Below are 26,817 nucleotides of genomic sequence, written 5' to 3' on the forward strand. Positions count from 1 at the left end.
CTAAAATTAGGCCTGCCAAGAACATTTTCAATTTTCAGATTAGAGTAGATAGGTCTTACTAGTTTAGTTTAGCCATGGAGAAAGGCCCTTTTTAGCCCACCATTGCCCGTTCACACTAGTTCTATATAATCCAACTTTCGCTGCACCCACTCCCTAGACACTAGGGTACAATTTACAGAAGCCAATCAACCTACAAACCTGTACGTCTTTGGGATGTGGGAGGAAACTGGGGCACTTGGAGCAAACCCACTGGATTCTTGAGCAAAACTCAAAATGCTGGAATAACTCAGCAGGTCAGGCAGCATCTGTGGAGGGAATGGGCAGATGGTGTTTTGGCTCGGGACCTTTTAGACTTTTGACTTTAGAGATACAGCGCAGAAACAACGCACCGTGTCCCTGCCTACCAGCGATCACCCAGTACTAACGTTATCCTACACATTAAGGAGAATTTGCAATTTTATCAAAGCCAATTGACCTACAAGCCCGTACGTCTTTGGAATGTGGTAGAAATCCACAGCACCCGGAGAAAACCCATGTGGTCACGAGGAGAACGTACAAACTCCATACAGACAGCACTCGTATTCAGGGTGGAACCCGGGTCTCTAGCGTTGCAAGGCAGCAACTCTACCGCTGCGCCACCGTGCCGCCCCCTTCCCCAGACTCTGTTTGAGTTACTCCAGCACTTTGTGTTACAGCAGCTAAATATGGGCAATATCATGGACTGGTAGAAATAACACAAAAGGAGGAGGACTGGCTTAACTTTGTGCCTTCCACCACAGTGAAGAATACTGTGGTGGATGTTTGTGTTAAATCTTATTGTGTGTTCTTTTTAAGTGTATCGCTGCTGGCAAATTAATTTGACCGCACCTTCGGGTGCATGTGACGAATAAAATTGATTTTGACTTTTGAATTTTATGCTTACAATTATAAGTGACAGGTAACAGAATCACCTTTAAGAAAAACCATGCGGAGGCAGATTAAAGCTCCTCTTTGACAATCTAGCCTACCAATGCACAAACAGATTATTAGAGATGGGTGTACCTGATACAGAATGATTTGAGTTCTCTGGATCGAGACGTTCCCTGGGTTTCCTCATATCTGGGCTATCACAGGTCAGAATGGTCAAGCCATCAGAAAATCTGTAACATGACAGTACTTTGATCATGCAAACAGTCTGTAACCTGTACATTTAATTTTGGTTTTGGTGTCTTAGAGACATAGAGAACAGAAACAGGCCCCTTCGTCCCAACTAGTCCATGTCGACTATGATGCCCCATCAAGCTATGTCCATATCGCTCAAAGCCTTTCCTATCCATATACCTGTCCAAATGTCCTTGAAATTTTGCATTAGTACCTGCCTCAGCTACCTCCTATGGCAGCTTGTTCCATATACCCACCACCCTTTGTGTAAAAACGTTGCACCTTAGGTTCCTATTAAATTAAATCTTTAAGGGCCTGTCCCACGAGCATGCGACTCCATGCGGCAAGCGCGACCTAACGTGGTCGCTTGAGCCGTACGGCTTTGCAGGGCGGGTCCCACCGATCGCCAGGAGCCGTATGGAGTTGTGCGGAGCTGGTCCCGACATCACGCGGGGCTCCAAAAAACTGACCGTGTTCAAAAATTCCGCGCGGCAACGGCCTGCCGGCCCGCAGCCGCCTCGACACCGTACCCTCCGCCTCGACGGGCGTGCGCAGCGTCTTGATGGTGTACGCAGCGTCTTGACGGTGTACGTCACGCACGAACTTCCCGCGGACTTCGCTCGAACTTCACATCACTCACTCGACCTCCGCACGGCCCCCGCTTCAGGTTTGGTCGCGCTCGCCGCATGCAAGTCGTGAGACAGGCCCTTTGCCCTTTCACTTTAAACCTATGGTTCTTGATTTCTCTATGCTGGGTAAAAGACTGTACATGCACCCTATCTATTCCCCTCACGACTTTATACAACTCTATAAGACACCCCTCATCCTGCTGTGCTCCAAGGAATAAAGCCCTAATGTCCTAGCCTGCCCATGCACCCTACCATCTCCTCTCATGATTTTATATGCCTCTATAAAATCACCCCTCAGCCTCCTGCACACCCTAGCTTGTCCAATCTCTCATGACTCAGGCCCTCAAGTCCTGGCATCATCCTCATAAATCGTCTCTGCCCTTTTTCCAGCTTAATAGAAACATAGAAAATAGGTGCAGGAGGAGGCCGCTTGGCCCTTCGAGCCATTCATTGTGATCATGGCTGATCATCCACAATCGGTAACCCTTGCCTGCCTTCTCCCCGTACCCCTTGATTCCGCTAGCCCCTAGCTCTCTAACTCACTTTTTGTATTGTATTGTATTGTATTTTAATGACCACACACCCAGGCTGGTGGAATTTTAAATTCATCCAGTTGCACGCACTAAACAACAAATTTATAAAAGAACATTTAAATTGTTACCACTGTTTAAGCCATTTATATCACGTCAGATTATTAAATATTATCTTTGAATATTGCTTTTCCCTCCATTACTGCATAAAATAACACAACTATAGGAAGAAATGAATGCAGAGTATGAATGGTAGATTTCTATCAACATTTTTTCAAACATAAAACTAGGCAAGGTCCTAACAGATCACAAAATGTATTGATTATTAGGACTGGATGTTACAATCCCTAAGGTTTTTCACTACAATAGACATTTGGTATTCTTGGGGATGACCACAAGGTGATTTTGCTACCAATCAGACACATCTTCAGTTGTGTACCTCAACGTCACTGGGTGTTTTGGCCTTTTATCACAAGACATCTTGTGTCGAGGCAGGCCCACCGCAGGGTGATCAGCCCTGGGTGTGTGTCTTATGGTTAGCCTCTAGATGGTCACGTGGCAGCCCAGACAGCATCTTTTCTCTTCAGCCACAGCCAGTGACTGTTCTATTCGGCGGCATTGGCAAGTTCTTTTATTGCCCTCCGAGTCCTACTTCCCTCAGGAGCCTTGCGGTGGAACTGGCTACAAAGCCCCTGCACCCCACCTCCACTGGACACACCCTCACCGTCCAACCTCTCTCCTCTGCCTCTGCTGCAAGGTTTGAATCGCGAAGCCTTTTTCTTTCATTAGCCTCGTCCACAGCCTCCTCCCAGGGGACCGTCAGCTCAATGATGAAAGCACGCTGACAGGAGTTGAACCAGAGAACGAGGTCTGGTCGCAAGTTGGTAGCGATAAGTACAAGTTTATGGAATTCTAAAGCTCTTTACATGCAATTGGCCAAGTCAATAGATATTTTTTAAGGCGGAGATTGATAGATTCTTGATTAGTACGGGTGTCAGTGGTTATGGGGCAGAAGGCAGGAGAATGGGGTTGAGAGGGAAAGATAGATCAACCACGATTGTATAGACAAATGGCACAATTCTGCTCCTACAACTTATGAATTATTTTAAGCTGCTAAACAAGTAAATAAATACAGCAGAAATCATGCACTCATCCAACAACTAAATGCAATGTCAAACTATTTTTGTCATAGTTAAGAGAAAAAGACTAGCCAGCATTTTGAGAGTAGCCCTTATCCATTTCAAGTTAAATTGCTAATGTCTAACTGAATATTTAAAAAAAATACTCACAACCAGACTCAAAGCACAGAAAGAATTCAAACATCGATATGTTTAAGTCCAAAGGTAACTTAAGAGTGTGTAAACAGTTCCCTTACCACTCTCCCATCTTCCATAACAGTATTGAAATGTATAGGTGCTTTACCTAACGTTACTGACCAGAGAGCTCAGGAATAACAACTCATCTGCAGAAACATTATCTTGAGGCTTGGGTGTAAACTGATTGTCTTCAGCAATTTGAAAAGAGGTGTTCTTCCCCAGTTTCGATGATCCGTAGAGTCGAAAGTTTCTGTTCTTTGTGTACACGCCTTTTAAAAAACATGTTTAGTTTAGTGAAACAGCGTGGATGCAGGCCCATCAGACTGAGTCTGCACCGACCAGCGATCCCCGCACAATAGACAATAGGTGCAGGAGTAGACCATTCAGCCCTTCGAGCCAGCACCGCCATTCAATGCGATCATGGATGATCATCCCCAATCAGTGCCCCGTTCCTGCCTTCTCCCCATATCTCCTGACTCCGCTATTTTTAAGAGCCCTATCTAGCTCTCTCTTGAAAGCATCCAGAGACCCTGCCTCCACCGCCCTCCGAGGCAGAGAATTCCACAGACTTACGCACGCACAGACACGCACTTACACTATCCTACACACATTAGGGACAATTTACAATGAGACCCCGCCAATTAACCTACAAACCTGAACATTTTTGGAGTGTGGGAGGAAACAAGAGATCCCGGAGAAAACCCACGCGGGTCACGGGGAGAACGTACAAACTTTGTACAGACAGCACCAGTAGGCAGGATTGAACCCGGATCTCTGGTGCTGGAAGGCAGCAACTCTACCGCTGCGTCACTGTGCTGCCTTAAGACACACTTAAATGCAGGGTATTTTTTTAAATGAATATTATAACTATAATTAGCTCAAACAAGGGAAGCTAAGCAGCAGATCAGTCTTTTCTGGCACTAAGTTTATAGATTATGAGCCTAGACGACAACTCTTTCTTTCAATGTCAGCAAGACAAAGGAGAGAGTGATCGACTTCCGGAGGTGAAGCGGTTCACATACCCCAGTCTGCATTGACTGTGCAGAAGTAGACATTGTTGAATACGTCTAATTCCGAGGATTCCGTATCACCAACAACTTCTCCTGGACCACCCATATTGAAACAACGACCAAGAAAGCACACCAATGCCTCTACTTCCTTAGAAGGCTTAGGAAGTTTGGCATGTCCCCAACAACTCTCACCAACTTCTACAGATGCACCATAGAAAGCATTCTATCAGGATGCATCACAGCTTGGTTTTGGGAACAGCTCCATCCAAAACCGCAAGAAATTGCAGCGAATTGTGGACGCAGCCCAGACCATCACACAAACCAACCTCCCTTCCATTGACTCCATTTATACCTCACGCTGTAGACCATTAACTTTTTTATTTCTCACTTCTCAACAGGCCACTAAACACGATAATATCCATATTTCTCAGCCAATGTTCACACTTCCCCATTTTTCACCAGCAATCGGTGGAGATAATGAGATTCAGGAAGCGGCCAAACTTTCGTTCCGCAAAACTCACTGAAGTCTGAAGAAGGGTCTCGACCCAAAACGTCACCCATTCCTTCTCTCCAGAGATGCTGCCTGACCCGCTAAGTTACTCCAGCATTTTGTGTCTATCTTCACTAAGGTCTGACTTCAGCTGAGTTGTGCAGCTGGTAGAGCTGCTGCATTACATGCGCCGGAGACCCGGGTTCCAATAGACAATAGACAATATCTGCAGGAGTAGGCCATTCGGCCCTTCGAGCCAGCACCGCCAATCTATGTGATCGGGGCACTGATTGTGGATGATCAGCCATGATCACATTGAATGGCGGTGCTGGCTCGAAGGGCCAAATGGCCTACTCCTGCACCTATTGTCTATAATGATAATGTAGCCAGGATCAGATATATTACAGATTTCATACAAACAAAGAACTGCAGAAGCTGGTTAATATACAAAATAAATTTGGGAGAGGGAAATCCAATACATGTCCTTTAACAGATGTTATGTTTCTGAAATATACAGTTTTCTGAATTTTCTCAATGTTAAAATTAGATTGTACTTGGCGTTCTGTAGGTTTTTCTGTCATATTACTACCAGAAAAGACTGTAATCTGCTGCCTTGCTCTCCTTTTCTCTCTAATTATAGTTTATAAATATACATTAAAGTTTGAAGAATTCAAAACAATTTTTTTTCGCTGAACATAGAGAGGGTATCGATGGCATAGTTTAGTTTAGAGATACAGTGTGGAAACAGGCCCTTCAGCCCATCAAGTTCACGATCCCCGTACTAGCGCTGTACTACACACTGGGGACAATTTACAACTTTTAATGAACCCAAATGAACCGACAAACCCGCACGCATTTGGAGTGCGGGAGAAAACCGGAGCACTCATTGGGAGAACATACAATCTCTGTGCAGGCAGCACGTGCAGTCAGGATTGAACCCGGGTCTCTGGTGCTGCAAGTCAGCAACTCTACCTCTGCACCACTGTGCCGCACCAGATAAGGTAGACAGTCAGAAGCTTTTTCCCCCGGATATGGTGGTGGGTAAGGCTGATATGGTAGCGCCATTTAAGAGACTTAACGTAAAAGTAAACAAAAGTTTTGGATTGACGTGTGGATTTGCAGAGAATGGTGGGATATGGATTAGGAGGTGAAGGCAGACAAGAATTAGTCTTTGCATGATGTTCGGTACAAATATTGTGGGCCGAATGGCCCGTTCTTGTGCTGCAAGGTCCGCGGCTGCCAGCAGCCTGAAGTCGCGGTCTGCAGAGCTCCAGCTGGCGCGGCGTCTGCAGCCCGGGATCCCTCGTGGGGGACCCGGGAGAAGAAGAAGCCACCACCGCCGGCCCACGGCCAACTTCTACCGAGGACCCGGCGTGGACTTACCATCAGCCCAGGAAATTGGAGGAGGACTGGTCAAATTTTGTGCCTTCCACCATAGTGAGGAATGCTGTGGTGGATGTTTGTGTGAAATTTTTATTGCATTTTTATTGTGTATTGTGTGTTCTTTATCATTGTACCGCTGCTGACAAATTCATTTCACTTGCACTTTATGTGCAATGTGACGAATAAAACCATATTGTATTGTATTGTATTGGATTGTACTGTTCCATGTTCTTCTTGCAACACAATCTCCCTCTAATGTCAACACGGATATGGCAAACAACAGCTGACAAACTGACTAAGCAATACAGTCCTCGGGCACAGACATGTAAACTAATTTCTTATCTGCATATATGGGTTGGAAAAAAAACACACTTACCAAGATCCACAAAGACTTGATCAGCTCCGTATTTATCTTTAACCATAAACAAGGATAAATCTGGATCCGAAATTTGCTCCTCTGATTTTTCCCAAGACGCACACTTAATCCTTTTTGACGAAAGATTCCTGTTAACGTCCTTGCCCAGCGGTTTCCTCTTTTCTGGAGTGACTGGAACACATCTTGTGTTGGTTGGCGGCAGTGCACCTCCATCATCTCCTGCATTTTCTTGGTCTATTCTCCCACATCCTTTTTCTAATATTTCAGTCACTGGTTGCATTATTGTTCTTATAAAGTTTCCTTAAATTTAAAAAAAAAACATTATAAACAATGAATTCTTGTGTGGAAAGACATTGGAATCGTTTGTTAGGTCCAAGAATTTAAGCTTTATTTCTCAAAATGACTTTTGGAAATATGGGTGGCACAGTAGTGCAGCTGATAGAGCTGCTGCCTCAAAGCAGCAGAGACGTGGGTTCGATTGGGTTCTGTCTGCGTGGAGTTTGCATGTTCTCCCCGTGACCACGTGGGTTTTCCCTGGGCGCCCCGGTTTCCTGCCACACTCCAAAGATGTGCAGGTTTGTAGGTTATTGTCCTTCTTGTAGGTCAATTGCCCCTAGTGTGTAGGCGGTGGACGTGAACGTGGGATGGTGATCTATGGTCAGCATGGACTCAGTGGGCCAAAGGGCCTGTTTCCATGTTGTATCTCTAAATTAAACTAAATAGTTTTGAGTGGCCAAATCTCTTCTACATGTTGATGCCCATTACCATCTGGAAGAATCTCTGAAATGTACAGTTGAAAAGTCTACGTTTTAGTCAGAGTTGTCAGGCACAGAAATAAGCCCTTTGGCCCAACTTGTCCATGCCAACCAAGATGCCCCATCTCAGCTAGTCCCATTTGCCCAGATTTGGTCCATATCCTCTAACATTTCTTATCCAGGTGCCTGTCCAAGTGTCGTTTAAATGCTGCTACAGTTCATTCCTTCATAAGGACACAATACAGTCAGAAGCAGATTGTCTAGATCTGAGGTTTAGAGCCCCACGCAAATGTGTGCAGGCTACAGCTGAAATCCCAGCAGCTAAAACTGTTGGGGCGGCACGGTGGCGCAGCTGTGGAGTTGCTCGCTCACAGCGCCAGAGACCCGGATTCAATCCCGACTACGGGTGCTGTCTGTACGGTGTTTGAAATGTTTTCCCCGTGACCTGCGTGGGTTTTCTCCGGCTGCTCCGGTTTCCTCCCACAATCCAAAGACGTACAGGTCCCTCAACACCTCCAAGCTGATCAAAAAAGCACAGCAGCGCCTTTACTTCCTGAGGAGGCTCAAGAAAGCCCACCTGTCCAGCCGGATCCTGACCAACTTTTACCGCTGTACCATAGAGAGTATCCTGACCACCTGCTTCACGGTATGGTACAGCAGCTGCACTGCTGCGGACAGGAAGGCACTACAACGGGTGGTGAAAACCGCGCAGCACATCATCGGTGCCCCGCTCCCTGCCATGGATGCCCTCCACCGAAAACGGTGTCTGAGACGGGCTGGGAAGATCATCAAAGACCCCTCACACCCCAACCATGGACTGTTTGCCGTCCTCCCATCAGGGAGGCGGTACAGGAGCCTCAGGTCACGTACTAGTAGGATGAGGAACAGCTTCTACAACAACACAATCACACTGCTGAACTCTGAGTCCCGCCGATAGATTTCTCCAGTCCCTCCGTCCCCATTGTCTAATTATTCTGTATATTTTGATTATTCTGTATCTTCCCTCTTTCTATTTTTTTTATTTCTTTATGCACAACTACTACGGACTGACGCAAAACTGCATTTCGTTGTACTCATACTTGTATTTGTGCGATGACATTAAAGTTGAATTGAATTGAATTGAATTGAATTGAATTGACTTCGGTAAAATTCGATAGTGTTGATCTACGGGGCGATCGCTGGTCAGCACGGAGCCTGTTTCCACACTGTATATCTAAACTAAACTAAGCATTGGTAAGCTTCCTACTGCTCGCCCCGTTGGGACCACACACTCATTAGGACCCTGAAGACATTACCTGCAGCCAGGTGGGCAGGGGATCGGGCTCAGTTGACCTATATACCCTTTCAGAGTCCATTACCAAGCCAAAATATGCTCAAACATTTCCTCTTTCTATCTCATCTGATGAGTTTAGTTTAGTTTAGATGCAACTTGGAAATAGGCCCTTCTGCCCACCAGGTCCATGTTGACCATCGATCACCATTCCCACTAATTCTGTTATCCCACTTTCTCACCCACTCCCTCCACACTAGGAGCAATTTACAAGATACAAGCTCAAACGTCTTTGGGATGTGGGAGGAAATCTCACTGTATCTTCCTCACAATCGATATTGCTGCCCATCTTGGTATCATCTTCAGACTTGGATATATTCAACTTAATTCCCTCATTAACACAAATCGTTGGAGCACATCAGCCGGTCAGGCAGGATTTCTGGAGAAAAGGAATAGTTGACGTTTCGAGTCGGAACCCTTCCTCAGACCAGTTTCCGGTCCAGAACCTTCCGAAGGGTTCTGAAGTCTGAAGAAGGGTTTCCACCGGAAACGTCACCTATTCCTGTCCTCCAGAGAAGCTGCCTGACCAGTTGAGTTACTCCAGCATTTTGTGTCCCTCTTCGGTGTAAACCAGCATTTGCAGTTCCTTCCTACTCCCTCATTCATCTTACTGATATAAGACTGTGAAGGGCTGGGTCAAAAATCCTCTGGTACCACATCCACTAGTGCATTCTTACTTATCAAGATACTCAAATTGACAACCTGACTAGCATTGTTAAATGTTGGAAACATTTTGTAGATTGGCTACTGGAATCACAACAAGCATTTCTTTGGAGCTGGGAAATACATTAAATAAACTTTAATAGAGACACAAGGTCGGACCCAGGGCTCTCGCTTAACATTTTTTCTCTGTTGCCAGCCAGGCAACCTAGGCAGCTTTTTAGGTTGCCAAATGACAGTTTAGGTGGCCGTTTTAGACGGTTTGCATGACGTGTGCGATAATGTGCTTGGACGAAGTGCGTAGTTACCTGTCGGAATTATGCTCAATGAAGCATTCACATATTATTTCTGCTTCAAATAAAGTCACAAACTAAACATATTCACCAATCAAGACATGATATATACCACAATGACATGCAGCAAAATTATAATACAGTATCTCAAGTCTTTTTACACGTTGCAATTAATGCAATTTCTATTATTTCTTTCCACTTCCAAACAAAAATGTGGTTGGATTATTTAGCGTATGATCAACTTGTGTCAATAAATCCTGGACCATGATAACATACATGCTTAACCATGCACACTACAGATTGATGCAAGCATGTTATCTGTGAAGGACCGAAAATTATCATGACATGGCCATAGCATGGGTCGTTATTGCTATTGGCACAGAAACACTCTCGCTTCTCACATAATTTATCTACAACAAAATATACAGGTTGCAAGGAATTTTCTAAAGGCATTTTATGATAATAGCTGTTAAAACTAACTATACCCATCTGACAGGTTAAACATTACACTAACTAACAAGAGATGGCCAAAGGACATAAATGCAGCAAATGTTCTTTTGGTAATATATTTAAAGGTGTCAAAACGCCACATTACCGGACATTCAGATTAGACGTATGTGTTGTGAACAGCAATGAAGGTACCCAGTTTGTAAGCACCAAATTAAAAAATAATTGTTGATAAACGCTTTTTCCATCATTCCCACTTCAGAATTAACGTTAAAATTTCAACTGAAATATCTCCTGACCAAATTTGTGATGTATATGACTGACTATAGAAGTAAAACCTGGATAAATCCAACAAGATGGCGGACTGCGGGGGTGATGCGCCGTTGTGTATGGCTGCTCCTCCTGCAGTCCGTCCTTTCACCCTTTTTTATTTTTATTTTTAGTCCTGTTCGTATAAGGTGTTTCTTGGAGGTCTTCTTTTATGTGGTGGGTGGGGGAGGGGAAGGGGGAAACTATTTTAACCCCAGACCTACCTGGTCGGAGATGCGGTTTTTCTCCGAACCGCATCTTCGTCCTCTCTGTGCGGCCTACAGTCGAACTGGAGCAGCGCTGGAGCGGCGTTTCCTGCCGTGACTGCAGCTTCGACGGCGGTGTAGATGCTGAGACACCTACATGGAGTGGGCGATGCCTTACCGGGTCGCCTTGCGGTAAGCTCCGGGGCACTGTGACCGTCAACAGCACCGCGGAGCCTGGGATCCGAGATCGCCAGAGTCGGAGGTTCGGCTGGCGCGGCCTGTGAACTTTGGTCGTTGCAGTCTTCGGGGGGGAAGCGGCCGCTTCAGTCCAAGCCGCTGAAGGATGTTCACCGACGCCGATGATCCAGCTTCGCGGCAAGAGGGCCTGAGAACACCGGGCTGGCTGAGGAGGCCAGGTATAGGCCCCGACCTCGGGTGGACTATGAGGGGGAGAACTGGATATTTTTGGTGCCTTCCCTCACAGTGAATTCTGCTGTGGGGGGACGTTTCATGTTGATTTCTATAGTGTACTGTGTCTGTGTCTTTTTTCTTTTTCTCTTTTTTCTCTTTTTTTTGATTTGTATGGATTTATTGCATTGATCTGTTCAATTAATTTTATCAATCTCTGTAAAGCACTTTGGTTCAAATACTGGTTTTGTTGAAAAGTGCTATATAAATAAACATTATTATTATTATTATTATATAGTTGTGAATGTTGCTCATTAAATAACTACAGTACTGATACTCCATATTAAGAGCATTGATTTACCGTTATTAATTAATTATGTAATAACGTGTCAACGGTAGCAGTGACAATCGAACACTGCATTTTTAATGTTTCACGTGTTCACAATTTAATTAATTGGGGTGGGGGGGGTGGTGTGAATCAGTGCAGGATAGATAGATGGCGGTGGGGGAGGGTTGAGAAGGCAATCGGTGCGGAATGGATGGATTGAATCAGGGGAATTAGTCCGTGTTGGTTGGAGTAGGTAAAATTGTGAGGGGAGAGCGCGGGGAATGATAGTGGGGTTGAATTAGGGGATCTGTACAGGATGGATGGGGGGAGCAGTGCAGGATGGATGGGGGGAGCAGTGCAGGATGGATGGGAAGGGGGGTCAGTACAGGATGAATTGGGGGACCAGTGTAGGATTGATGGGGAGTGGCAGAAGAATCAATGCGAGGTGGATAGGGAGATCAGTGTAGGATGAATAGATGGGGGGGGGGGGGGGGGGGGGGCTGTTGTTGCTGGGCAGGGCCCGTCATTCGCTCAGACCCTCTGTCACGCCACACTTAGCATCTTTCCCACGCATTACAGCCGTCACCGACACAAAACGTCACGTTCCTTTTCTCCAGAGATGCTGCCTGACCTGCGGAGCTACTCCAGTTTTTTGTGTCTATCTTCGGTATAAACAAGTATCTGCAGTGCCAAGCCGGGCAAAATGACTTGGCGTTTAGATTGCCCAGTGGCACTTTGGGTGGTCAGTGGCACCCGGGCAACCACTAATTTCGAGCCCTGAAGGAGTCCAAAGTGCAGAGGAACTCGGCATATTCAGTCAGCATGTGTGGAAGGAATGGGTCCCCACCCGAAATGTGGTCTGTCCATTTCGTCCACAGATGCTGCCTGACCTGCTAAGCACCCCAGCACTTGGTGTTTTTCGTTCATATGTCGGACACACACTGGCAGACGTAGCCACGATATCACCAAAAATCAATAGGGCAGTTTTGATTTGGTGATAATGTTAAACCTTATCAACGATTGTTAAGAACAATACGATCAAAGACTTACCGACGTGTATATTGTTCCTGAAGGCCACGTTAGGAAGGTGAAATACTAGATGGCGACTGAATTTTTCATGAGTACTGGAGTCCAAGTTCAAAACATGCCTCACTGAACACTGTACGCGGTACAATTCTCCCAATTTTTGACAAACATACTGAATGAAAGGATAGAACATTACATTAAAAATATTTTGAATGGAAAATTGTAGAATATTATGCAAGATTCTATGCTCTCACAATTCTGCATATTGCTAAATTGTACATATCTGCCCCCGACTCTCAGTCTGCAGAAGGGACTCGACCCGGAACGTCACCTATTCCTTTTCTCCAGAGATGCTGCATGGGAGGAAAGCGGAGCACCCAGAGGAAATCCACGTGGTCGCAGGGAGAACGTGCAAATTCCCCACAGAGACTGATTGCGGTCAGGATGGCAGGATACCAGCAGCACAACTCAGCTGAAGTCAGACCTCAGTGAAGACAGACACAAAATGCCGGAGTAACCCAGCAGGTCAGGCAGCATCTCTGGAGAGAAGGAATGGGTGACGTTTTGGGTCGAGACCCTTCTTCAGACCTCAGTGAGTTTTGCAGAATGAAAGTATGGCCGCTTCCTGAATCTCATTATCTCCACCGATTGCTGGTGAAAAATGGGGAAGTGTGAATATTGGATGAGAAATATGGAAATTCTCACTGTTTAGTGGCCTGTTGAGATGTGAGAAATAATGAAATTAATAATCAACAGCGTGAGGTATAACTGGAGTCAATGGATGGGAAGTTGGTTTGTGTGATGGTCTGGGCTGCATCCACAATTCACTGCAATTAAATGCAGTCTTAGGTGGAGCTGTTCCCAAACCATCTGTGCTGCATCCTGATAAATACTTTCTATGATGCATCTGTTGGTGATTTTGACTCCTCGGAATTAGAAGTTTTCAACCATCCCTATTTCTATACAGTCAATGCAAACTGGGGTATATGTACCGCTTTGCTTCCTGAAGTCGATCACTCTCTCCTTTGTCTTGCTGACATTGAGAGAAAGATAGTCATCTCGGCTCACTAACCTTCTGTAAAATTACTGCCAGAAAAGACTGTAATCTGTTGCTTAGCTCCCTTTGTTTTAGCAAATGATAGTTATAATATTCAGTTTTAAAATACCCTGCATTTAAGTGTGTCTTAAGGCAGCACAGTGACGCAGCGGTAGAGTTGCTGCCTTCCAGCACCAGAGATCTGGGTTCAATCCTGACTACTGGTGCTGTCTGTCAAGATTTTGTATGTTCTTCCTGTGACCTCGTGGGTTTTTTCCCGGATGCCCCGGTTTCCTCCACATCCCAAAGATGTGCAGGTTCATAGGTTAATTGGTCTCTGTAAAATTGCCCCTAGTGTGTAGGGAGTAGATGAAAAAGTGGGATAATATAGACCTGGTGTGAACAGCTGATCGAAGGTCGGCGCGGACTCAGTGGGCCAAAGGGCCTGTTTCCATGCTGTATCATTAAACTAAACTAAAATATGTCTGTATGTGAATTGCTTTGCTTTTTGTAGTAATTGCGATAGGGCTTGTTATAGAGCGGCACGGTGGCGCAGCGGTAGAGTTGCTGCCTTACAGCGCCAGAGACCCGGGTTCCATCCTGACTACGGGTGCTGTCTGTACGGAGTTTGTATGTTCTCCTCGTGAGCTTTCTCCAGGATCTCTGGTTTCCTCCCACACTCCAAAGATGTTCGGGTTTGTAGGTTAATTGTGAATTGTCTCTAGTGTGTGTGGGATAGTGTAAACTGCACATAGACAGCACACAAGGTCAGGATTGAACCTGTATCTCTGGCGCTGTGAGGCAGCAACTCTTCCAACTGTGCCACAGTTATGCTCGTACCATGACAGGAAGGGCATAGAAACTTTGGAGAGGGTGCAGGTGGTGGTTTTCAGAATGCTGCCCGGATTAAAGAGTGTTTGCTACAAAACTTGAACTGACTTAGATTGCTTTCTCTGGAACACCAGAGGCTGAGGGAAGGAGACCTGGCAGAAGTATACAAAATTATGAGAGGCATAGATAGGGTTGACCATCAGAACTTTTTTCCCCAGGGTGGAAATGCCAAATACTAGAGGACATAACTTTAAGGTAATAGGGGCAAAGTTTAAAGGAGATGTATGGAGCAGCTTTTTTTGCACGGATGGTGGTGGGTGCCTGGAACATGGTGGTGGAGGCAGATATGACAGTGGTGTGAAAGAGGCTCTTAGATAGGCATGTGGGTATGCAGGGAGTGGAGGAATATGGATCAAGAGCAGAGATAAGATACGTTTATTGTGGCCTCCTGTTCGGTACGATCATTGTGGGCCGGAGGGCATGTTCCTGTGCTGTATTGTTCTATGTTCCATCATGTCTTCTCCCTACCATACACTTCCTTTTAAGAGACTGACCATAATCAGCAATAGCGGGCTTCAAGTGGCAGTAGTCATTCATGTTCATAAGTGATAGGAGCAGAATTAGGCCATTCGGCCCATCAAGTCTACTCCGCAATCATGGCTGATCTAACTTTCCCTCTCAACCCCATTCTTCTCCCCATAACCCTAGAGGATTTATCATCCTCTGCCTTAAAAATATCCATTGACGGCCTCCAGAGCCTTCTGCGACAATGAATTCCAGATTCACTACCCTCTGACTAAAGAAATTCCTCCTCATCTTCTTCCTAGAGGAACGTCCTTTAATTCTGAAGCTGTAACCTCTGGTCCTAGACACCCCTACTAGTGGAAACATCCTCTCCACATACAAATGTATGCAGTTTTGGTCTGCAAATTTGAGGAAGGACATTCTTGCTATTGTGGGAGTGCAACGTAGATTCACAAGGTTAATTCCCGCGATGGCAGGACTGTCATATGCTGAGAGAATGGAGCGGCTGGGCTTATATACTCTGGAATTTAGACGGATGAGAGGGGATCTTATTGAAACATATGAGATTATTAAGGGTTTGGACACGCTAGAGGCAGGAAACATGTTCCCGATGTTGGGGGAGTCCAGAACCAGGGCCCACAGTTTAAGAATAAGGGATAAGCCATTTAGAATGGAGACAAGGAAACACTTTTTCACACAGTTGTGAGTCTGTGGAATTCTCTGCCTCGGTGGAGGGTGGAGGCCGGTTCTCTGGATGCTTTCAAGAGAGAGCTAGATAGGCTCTTAAAGATAGCAGAGTCAGGGGATATGGGGAGAAGGCAGGAACGGGGTACTGATTGTGGATGATCAGCCATGATCACATTGAATGGCGGTGCTGGCTTGAAGTGCCGAATGGCCTACTCCTGCACCTATTGTCACTATCCATGCCATCCATCATCATTCATCAACCAATGCTGTTGCATTGTGACCATCAAACAGTATGGACTGTCATGAAAATCCTGATAATGGACGAGTAGCTTGAACATGTTACCTGTAGCCAACATCAGGGTAAATGGGCAAGCCTTAACCATGTCAGTCCTATCAGCACTTCTTTTCAAGTGCTTTGCAATGTTACTCCCACTATGTTTTGGTTGGGATTACAGTCCCACAGAAACCACGAGTAGACCATTAACTTATTTGTTTCTCACATCTCGACCGGCCACTAAACGATGGGAAAAATCTATAATTCTCGCCCAATGTTCACACTTCCCCATTCTTCACCAATGATCGGTGGAGATAAACAGAATCAGGAAGCGGCCAAACTTTCATTCCGCAAAACCCACTGAGTTCTGAGGAAAGTGTCTCGACCCAAAACATCACCCATTCCTATTCTCCGGAGATGCTGCCTGTCCCCCTGAGTTACTCCAGCATTTTGTGTCTATCTTCACTGAGATCTGACTTCCCTCATTCACAGCGACCAATCTAAAGGGCGGCAGCGTCGTACAGCTGATAGAGTTGCTGCCTCTCGGTGCCGGAGGCCCGGGTTCCATCCTGACCGCGGGTGCTGTCTGTGTGGAGTTTGCATATTCTCTCTGTGACCATATTGGTTTTCTCCGGGAGTGCTCGTGTTTCCTCCCACATCCCAAAGACGTGTGGTTTGCAGGTTAATAGGCCACTGTAAATTGCCCCTAACGTGTAGGGAATGTATGAGAAGGTGCAGAACTATTGTGAACGAGTGATCGATGGTCGGCGTGGACACGGTGGGCCGAAGGACCGGTTTGCATGCTGCATCTTTCTAAACGAATCCAGCATTAGAATTGGAGCTTTCCTAGCTCTGATATTAAACTAAAAACTCAATTTCCGCAAATACCCAGTTTTAAGTAGTTTTCTATTATAGAAGCGATTTTTTTCACTTCACCCATTATGTTTCCCACAAATTGCTGGAGTAAACACAAAATTCTGAAACAGGAACAAGAGTGGAAGAGTCAACAACATGGAACAGACTGCCAAACATCTCAGCAAAGACCCCAGATACATCTAAGAAACAGAAAGATGCCAAAATAGGGGGAAATGAAGGATGTTTCTGGGGCAGGTAAATGGTCACGCTCTTTACACTTTACTTCAGACTTTAGAGATACAGCACTGAAACTGGCCCCTTAGCGCACTGAGTCCGCATGACCAGTGATCACCCTGTACACACGCGCTATCCTACACACTAAGGACAAATTATTATTATTTTTTTTAATGAAAGTTAATTGATTTACAAACCTGCACACTCGCAGAAAACCCACGCGGTCACAGGAAGACTGACGCCACCCGTGGTTAGGATTGAACCCGGGTCTCTGGCGAGGTAAGGCAGCAAATCTACTGTTGCGCCACTCTTGAAAGTCTCATCAAGCTATACAAGGGACCACAGAGTCTTTGGGTTGTAGTGGTGGGTAGAGGAATAATGGACTGCTGGGTTTAAAGTGCAAATTCGCAACACAATGCCAGTTAAATATCTGAAGGATATGTTTCTACTGGACAGTGCAGTGAAGTAACAACGACAATTTTTCTGCATTATAGACATTGCATAGCTTTGTTTATAATGTAGTTAAATTGATCTAAAATAAATTGAGCATTTCCCCTTTGTTCGGCGCAGTGGTAGAGTTGCTGCCTTTCAGCGCCATCCTGTTCCATCCTGACTACAGGGTACATAGTTTCTACATTCCCCCTTGACCACGTGGGGTTTCTCCAGGTGCTGCGATTTCATTCCACACTCCAAAGACGTACAGGTTTGGCATAATTGTAAATTGCCCCTGGTGTGTAGGATAGTGTTAGTGTGGAGGAATCATTGATCAGTACGGACTCGGTGGGCCGAACGGCCTGTTTCCGCGCAGGTTCTCTAAAAAAAAATGTAAGTTGGTCTAAAATAAATTAAGCATTTCACAAAAGAAAATCAAGATCAAACTAAAAGTGGATATAATATCAGCACCTGGATTAATGTTGCTACCATCTGTTTCCCGTCCCGTTCTGGATTTGTTTGTTTAACGAATTCCAAGTCAAAATACAAATGGCACACAGCCCCTTCTGGAATCACTTCATAGCAGTGCATCAATGACTTCCGATAATTTCTGAAAGACAACCAAGGAATATTGGAAGCAAACTATTAAATGCATAACCGGTGTGGGGATCGACAGAAATTTCCCCTGCATCTCCAAATTTCAGAGTGTGGTCATCGAGTCATACAGCATGGAAAAAGGTCCAATTTGCCCAAGCTGACCAAGATGCCCCATCCACACTGGTCCCAATTGCTGCGTTTGGCCCATATCCCTATAAAACTTTACCAAGCCATATAGCCAAGTATTTCTTAAATGTTATTATAGTACTTCCCCCAACAACCTTGTCTGGCAGCTCGTTCCATACACCCATCACCCTCTGTGTCAAAAGTTGCCCCTCAGGTTCTTATTAAATCTTTTCCTCCCACCTTTGGACAATTATTAACCCTCTCACTATTGGAATTAGTGGATAAAGATACTGGCTTTACCTTGCATGAATCGTTATTCCCTTATCATCTATCATCACAATGAATTTTGTCTTCTGGTCAAGGGATATGGGGAGAAGGCAGGAACGGGGTACTGGTTGTGGATGATCAGCCATGATCACATTGAATGGCGGTGCTGGCTCGAAGGGCCGAATGTCCTACTCCTGCACCTGTTGTCTATTGTTCTTGATTCCCCCTCTCTGGGCAAAATTAATTGGGAAACGAGACCCATAGTAGAATGTATGCGTTATAGCTACATCTAGAGTTCAGTACAAACATTAGATTACCCAGTGACTCGGAATCTGCACAACCGAGGAAGAACGAAGGGAAGGTCCGTGAACTTTATTTCGCCTTCCTTCACAGTGAGGAACGTGTAGGAGTCACTGTGGTGGATGTTCATGTTAAAATGTGTTTTGAGTGATCTGTTGCTTTTAATTGTATGACTGACCTGGCCAATGAAATTCCTCGTATTCCTCGGGGGGGGGGAAGGGGGAAACTACCTTTCATGGTCCCTACCTGGTCGGAGAGGCAGCTTTTTTCCGGGCTGCAGCTTCGACCCGTCCTCGCGGCCTACCAGCGGGTCTGGAGCGGCATTTCCTGTCGGGGACCGCCCAGAACCATGGCTTTCGGCGGCGGCACAGCGCTGGAGCGCTATTGTGGAACGGGCGATGTCTTGCCTGGGTCGCCGCGCTGGAGCTCCGGTGAGCTGAGACCGCCGGGAACAACATCGTGGAGCTGCGGGCGGCAGCGCTGACTTTACATCGGGAGCCTGGGATCTCCCGCTGAGATCGCCAGTGGTGGAGCTCCAACCGGCGCGGCCTTGTCGGCTTCGGAAGCCGCGGCCTCCAGTGCGGAAGCGGCCGTTCCAGGGTTCCCAGGCCGCTGGGAGGACTCTCCCGACGCCGGAGCAACATCACCCGGCGAGAACGGCCAGGAACATCGGGCCTCCGTGAAGGCAACTGTGGAGACTATGGGTGAACTGGGGTTGGGGACTGGACTTTGTGCCTTCCCTCATGGTGGGAGCCATTGTGGGGGGATGTTCTTTGTGTTTAAGACTCTCATTGGTGTTATGTCTGTATTCTTTTTTTGTGTGCTGCAAAATGGCAAAAAGCATTTCACTTCACTACACCTAGGTGTATGTGAATGTGACTAATAAAAAATACCTTTGATTCATGTTCTAGGAGCAGAATTAAACCATTATGCCCATCAAGTCTACTCACCATTCAATCATGGATGATCTATCTTTCCCTCTCAACCCCACTCTCCTGCCCTCCCCATTAACCTCTGACATCTTTACTAGTCAAGAATTTGTCAATCTCCAACTTAAAAATATCCATTAACTTGGCCTCCGCAGCCTTCTGTGACAATGAATTCCACAGATTCACCATCCTTGGACCAAATTCCTTCTCATCTCCTTTCATAAGGTTGGTCCTTTTATGCCTCTGGTCCTAGACTCTCCTACTGATGGTCAGAGTATGGGCAGAGTATCGAGAATATGGGTCGGGCATGCAGACGGAGCTGCGACTATAGATTATGTGTGCAACCAGAGCCTGGGTTAGGAACTTCAGGGCGATACCAGAAACTGCAGATGCTGGCAGCTTGCGTTGAAAGCAAAGTGCTGGAGTAACTCAGCGTGTAAGGCAGCATCTCTGGAGGACATGGGTAGGTGGCATTACAGGTCGGGACCCCTCTTCAAACTGATTGGAGTGGTGGGCGGTGGGGGAGAAAGCTGGAAAGGAGAGGTGGAGGCAGGAACTCCAGGGGTCAGGGACATGGGTAGGTTGGTGACCAGAGTTAGCATCTGCAAGTTGAAACTTGCAAGCCAATACTAACTGGGTTCTATTTCCTGCTGCCCTTAAATACCAGGTTCATTGGAAAATTGTTACATTACTGTGTAACATGTTAAAAGAGAAATAGAAGTATATTGGGTATTAACATCAGCAACAGCCAATGGTCCAAATTTCCATCAGAGCAGGGCCAGCAAAGTCCCAAGGATGGTGGCTTATCAGATTATTGGGCGGCACAGTGGCGTAGCTGGTAGAGCCACTGCCTCACAGTGCCGGAGTCCCGGGTTCGATCCTGACCTCAGGTACTGTCTGTGTGCAGTTTACATGTTCTCTCTGTGACTTTTGACTTTACTTTTGAGATACAGTGTGGAAGCAGGCACTTCGGCCCACCGTGTCCACACCGGCCAGCAATCACCCCGTACACAAGCACTACCCTACACGCTAGGGACAATTTACAGAAGCCAATAAACCTGCATACGTGTACGTCTTTGGAGTGTGGAGGAGACTGGGGCATTCGGATTAAACTCACACCATCAGATGTGCCCAATGTACAAACAGTGCCCGTAGTAAGGATCAAACCCGGGTCTCTGTCGTTGTAAGGCAGCAACTCTATCGCTGCGCCGCTGTGCCACCCTATGGCAGGGTTTCCTTCGGATGTCCTGCTTTTCTCCCACGTCTCAAAGACGTGCGGATTGTAGGTTAATTGAACTCTGCAAATTGGCCCTTGTATGTAGGAAGTGGAAGAGAAAGTGGGATAACATAGAACTAGTCTGAATGGGTGCTCAAATGTCAGCATGGACTCGGTGCGCCAATGTGCCTGATTCCATGCTGTCTCTTTCAATCAGTTTAACTGTACATGCTAACCATCAATAGCCTTTGTAATGTTTCCACATAACTATTGTCTCCCTTTTTGTTCACTGCAAACAGAAATGATTCCATACAAGGAGAATAATCAAAAGCATCCTACTTTTAACAGTCATTGAATTTCTTACTCAGTTATTCTACATTTTTAAAAAGTACGTATAAATATTTCAACATGGTAGCGAACATGATCAAAGACATTACTTATTCAGCTATTCACTATCTCCTTTCTCCGATAGTTGATTGCTATTCAATTACACAAAACTGCTCGTTATTCTGGATTTCAACACCTTACGTTCAGTTCAGTTCAGTTTACTGTCACGTGTACAGGTGTAGTGAAAGGTTTTGTTGCGTGCTAACCAGCCAGCGAAAAGACAACACATGATTATAATCGAACCATTCTCAGTGTGCAGACACCTGATAAGTGAATAGCGTTTAGTGCAAGGTAAAGCCAGTATTCAGTTTATGTCATTTTAACTGAGTACTTACATACACAGATGAAACAAAAACATTGTTTCTCAATCAGTTCCCGTCAGTGCAGTTAATAAAAACAGAATAAATACATATAGCTTTAACAATTAAAATTACCATATCTAAAATAGGCCTAATAATTGAAATAAAAACAGACCTTCAGACCGAACAGTGGCTTTGCTTTGACAGGTGCCTAGCTGTCAAAGTATGGGCGAGGTTAGATGTGTTGGTGTATGATATATGGGGAGGGAACACAGTCAGTAGCTTTATCCACTAATTCCAATACTTTTTCACAGCTAACATGGATAAATTAGTAGAATTCCTATAATGCACAAGGAATTATTTTATGACCCACAATCTAAGAAGTCAAACAAGGGGTGGTTCACTGCTGGACCTGCTGTCAGGGGAAGAAAGAACTATAATGTAAATAAAACATAGATAACATCTAGGCCAAGGGTTCCCAACCTGGGGTAAATTTAGCCCCAAGGGGTAAATTTTACCTACCCAGGGGGTAAATTTGTTGATTCTGGATTTGTACATATTTTTTCTCACTGACTGACTGTGTTTGGTCCTGGTACACCGGTATCTGTTCATCATTAGTTGTTCTTGAACAATTGAAATAACATTGTTATGCGCTATTAAAATTGCCAGGGGTATACGGGATGAAAAAGGTTGGGAACCCCCTGATCAGGGCAGCGGTGATCATAAATCATAGATCATAATGAGCAACAATCAAGAAGTTCAAAGTCCAAGGAAATAGATGACATGACTGTCATGTATACTGTCTTGTACCTCGGTGACAATTATACACCTAAACCAAAATATGGGGTCAAGCATTTAAATCAGAGGTCAGTAGAAATTTGATCAAACCACAGGGTATTGGAGTAACTCAATGGGTCAGCCAGCATCGGTGGTGGGAATAGACAGGCAATGTTACGGGTCGGGACCCTTCTTGGGACTGGTTGTAGTACTGGGGGAGAAAGCTGGAAGGGAGGTGGAGACGGGACAAAGCTTGGCAAGCGATAGGTGGATACAGGTGAAGGAAGGATTGATTGGCAAACGGGTGGTAAATTCATAATTGATGTGATAAGAGCAGAATTGGGCCATTCGGCCCATCAAATCCACTCCGCCATGCCTTCATGGCTGACCTATCTCTCCGTCTTAACCCCATTCTCCTGCCTACTCCCCATAACCCCAACACCCATGATAATCAAGAATCTATCTCTGCGTTTAAAATATCCGTTGACTTGGCCTTCACAGCCATCTGTGGCAATGAATTCCACAGATTCACCACCCACTGACTAAAGAAATTCCTCCTCATCTCCTTCCTAAAGGAGCATCCTTTTATTCTGAGCCTATGACCTCTGGTCTGAGACTCTCCCACTAGTGGAAACATCCTCTCTGCACTCTATCCAAGCCTTTCACTATTCAGTAAATTTCAATGAGGGTCCCCCTCATCCTTCCAATCTCCAGGGAGTACAGGCCCAGTGCTGTCAAATTCTCTGCCCCTGAAAGTGAGCCACTTAATAAAATTGCACAATCAATACCTAGCTTCACATGTTGATGAAACACTTCCCGAAACAACCCCTGGCAGGTCTTTTTGACACGATATGGTCACTCACCTATAATAAAACCACAGCTCGGTGTACGTTGTAACAAGGAAAATTCGCTGTCCCAGTCGAGCATCCTTTTTATTTTCATTCTCCAAAGCAAACACATGAACATCCTTTAATGAAATATATTTAAAAATGCAAAGATTATCATTCCATCACTCCTTTCTCCTTCAGTTTGTGATATTTCATGCAGGCTGAAAGCTTGGTTATGTTTTGGCTGCAGTTATAGAAGGGAGGAAAAGATCATGAGATGAATAGATCGGGCAAATGCTCAGAGTAGCGGAATCGAGAACCCAAGGACATAGGTTTAAGGTGAGTGGGAGAAAGAATTAATAGGAACCCGAGGGGCAACTTCTTTTACACAAAAGGGTGGTGGGTGTATAGACCGAGCTGTCGGAGGAGGTAGTTAAGGCAGGGACTATCGCAACGTTTAAGAAACATTTAGACTGGTACATGAATAGTTTCAGTTTAGTTTATTGTCCGTGCACAGAGGTACAGTGAAAAGCTTTTTGCTGTGTGCTGTCCAGTCAGCGGAAAGACAATACATGATTATAATCTATCCATTTACAGTGTATAGATACATGATAAAGGAATAACGTTTAATGCGGGATAAAACCAGCAAAGTCCGATCAAGGATAGTCCGAGAGTCATCAAAGAGGTAGATAGTAGTTCAGCACTGCTCTCTGGTTGTGGTAGGATGATTCAGTTGCCTGATAACAGCTGGAAAGAAGCTGTCCCTGATTCTGGAAGTGTGCGTTTTCACACTTCTACACTGTTTGCCTGATGGGAGAGGGGAGAAGAGGGAGTGGCCAGGGTGCGACTCGTCCTTGATTATGCTGCTGACCTTGTCGAGCATTTTTTAAATTTTCATTCTCCAAAGCAAACACATGGACATCCTTTAATAAAATATATTTAATAATGCAGCGTGAGATATAAATGGAGTGAATGGAAGGGAGGTTGGTTTGTGTGATAGTCTGGGCTGTGTCCACAATTGGATGGAGCTGTTCCCGATAAAATGCTTTCTATGGTGCATCTGTAGAAGTTGGTGAGAGTTGTAGGGGATAGGATAGGATTAGAGAGATATGGGCCAAACACAGGCAGGCAGGACTAGTGTGGATGGAGCACGTTGAAGGGCGTGTTTTCACACTGCATGATTATACAAATTATCTTTTGGAATATATGACCTGGTTATGATGGAGCATGAAAATAGGCCCTTCAGCACCAAAAGATTTTCACTGTACCTGGGTACACACGACAATAAACTATACTCAAACCCAAACTCTAGATCTATGTTCTATGTTTGGGGCGGCACGGTGGCACAGCGGTGGAGTTGCTGCCTTACAGGGCCAGAGACCCGGGTTTGATCCTGACTACGGGTGCTGTCTGTATGGAGTTTGTACGTTCTCCCCACTTGTCCGTTTCCCCAGATGCTCCGGTTTCCTCCCAAACTCCCAAAGCTACAAGCTAGTAGGTTAATTGGCTTCAGTAAAGATTGTAAAATCTCCCTAGTGTATAGGACAGTGCTAGTGTACAGGGACAGGGATCGCTAGTTGGTGTGGACTCAGTGGGCCGAAGGGCCTGTTTCCGCACTGCATCTCTAAACTAAGCTATGTTATCCCACTTTCTCATCCACTCCCTACACTGCGGGCAATTTTACAGAAGCCAATTAACCTACAAACCTGCATGTCTTCGGGATGTGGGAGGAAACTGAAATTCTATTATATAACACTGCTTTTTTCCACATTGTGCATTTGAAAATTGACTTCATTTTAAATGAGACAAAGACGTTTTCCAGGTTGTTTCACATCAGTGTTGAAATGCAAAACAGAATGAGTCATCCTTGTGCCACTGCTGTGATTTCCATGTCTGTCATGCATGGGGTGATGTCATCCCCTTTTAATGCTCCTGTTGCTGCATTTGAACACCTGCTTTCATCATCTGATGTACAAGGACACTCACGTTTTGTTTACCCATACCTATCCCAATCTGTTACCATTCTGAAAATAATGTCTCCACCTTCACCCTCCCCCCTCCTACCTGGCTCCCCCTTTTTCTTTCCTTTGTCTGCTTACACTTGCCCCTGTCTCCTATCGCAAGCCACCACTCCCCCTCCCCTCTTCCTTATACAATAGACAAGAAACCGCCAATGCTGGAATCTTTCGTGAAACACAAAGTGCTGGAGTAACTCAGGGGCACGGTGGCGCAGCAGTAGAGTCGCTGCCTTAGATAGCGACAGCGCACAATGGGCTAAGTGTTCGGCTGGCGACCGGAAGGTAGCCGGTTCAAATCCCGCTTGGAGTGCATACTGTCGTTGTGTCCTTGGGCAAGACACTTCACCCACCTTTGCCTGTGTGTAATGGAATGTAATTACGGCGGCAGGCGCGGGCACACCGCGACGCCCTGTGTCCCTGTACGAGTTTGTAAAAATGCATTTCGTTGTCCTGTGGCCATGTTTCATTTTTCATTTTACATCGCCGGGTTCAATACTGACGATGGGTGCTCTCTGTACGAGTTTGTACATTCTCCCTGTGGCCATGTGGGTTTTCTCCAGATGCTCCGGTTTCCTCCCACATTCCAACGGTGTACAAGTTTGTAGGTTAATTGGCTTGGTAAAGCTGTAAATTGTCCCTAGTGTGTGTAAGACAGTGATAATGTACGGGGTGATCGCTGGTCAGCACGGTTTCAGTGGGCTGTAGGGCTTGTTTCCATGCTGTATCTCAAGTCCAAAATCCTCTAGTCACTGCCGACCACCCAACATAAATAACAGGTTTATTCTCATTCTCCATATCTTGTTTGTCCACTCAGTCTAAATCCTCCACAGAAGGCTGTGGAGGCCTTCAATGGATATTTTTAAGGCAGAAATAGGTGGATTCATGATTAGTACGGGTGTCAGCAGTTATGAGGACAAGGCAGAAGAATGGGGTTAGGAGGGAAAGATGAATCAGCCATGATTGAATGGCAGAGTAGGCTTGATGGGCCAAATGGCTTAATTCTGCTCCCATCACTTATGAATGTCAGTTTATTATCTCAATCCCACATGCTTTAATTATGCATACTAATATATTTTGTGGAGTTTACCAAAAGCTAGGGAAAGTCCAAACAGACCACACCCATAGTTTCCCCTTTATTTATTCAACTTGTTTAATTTCAATAAACGCTGGGAGGTTTGTTAGCATGATTATCCTTTCATAATCCCATGTTAATATTGTCCATTCCTGTTGATCCTTTTCAAGTCTGAAGAAGGATCTCAACCTGAAATGTCACCCATTCCTTCTCTCCAGAGATGCTGCCTGTCCCTCTGAGTTGCTCCAGCATTTTGTGTCCATCTTCAATTTAAACCAGCATCTGCAGTTATTTCCAACACTGATCCTTTTAAAGTGTTCTATTAGTGTTTCTTATAAAAGATTCTAATACTTTCTCTAATACAGGTACTTGAATGAATGAATGAATACGTTTATTGGCCAAGTATTCACATGCAAGGAATTATTTGGCTTGGTGCATGCTAGGAACTGGCCTGGGTAATATGTACTTCTGACATTAGACTTACTGGTCCGT

General features: G+C 45.4%; 1 protein-coding gene across 1 annotated transcript in view; it reads right to left on the reverse strand.

The window, feature by feature from the left end:
* Positions 1-26,817, reverse strand: part of primpol (primase and polymerase (DNA-directed)) — a 46,046-nt gene that overhangs the window by 9,838 nt on the left and 9,391 nt on the right. The window contains exons 3-8 of the mRNA XM_055632027.1: positions 23,272-23,375; positions 17,982-18,120; positions 12,661-12,808; positions 6,875-7,174; positions 3,722-3,884; positions 1,042-1,139 (exon numbers count right to left, since the gene is read on the reverse strand). Coding sequence (XP_055488002.1) covers positions 1,042-1,139; positions 3,722-3,884; positions 6,875-7,174; positions 12,661-12,808; positions 17,982-18,120; positions 23,272-23,375 — 952 coding nt within the window. The remainder of the gene's footprint in view (positions 1-1,041; positions 1,140-3,721; positions 3,885-6,874; positions 7,175-12,660; positions 12,809-17,981; positions 18,121-23,271; positions 23,376-26,817) is intronic.

This window comes from Leucoraja erinacea, chromosome 3 (genome assembly GCF_028641065.1).
Source record: "Leucoraja erinacea ecotype New England chromosome 3, Leri_hhj_1, whole genome shotgun sequence".
Taxonomy (NCBI): Eukaryota; Metazoa; Chordata; class Chondrichthyes; order Rajiformes; family Rajidae; genus Leucoraja; species Leucoraja erinaceus.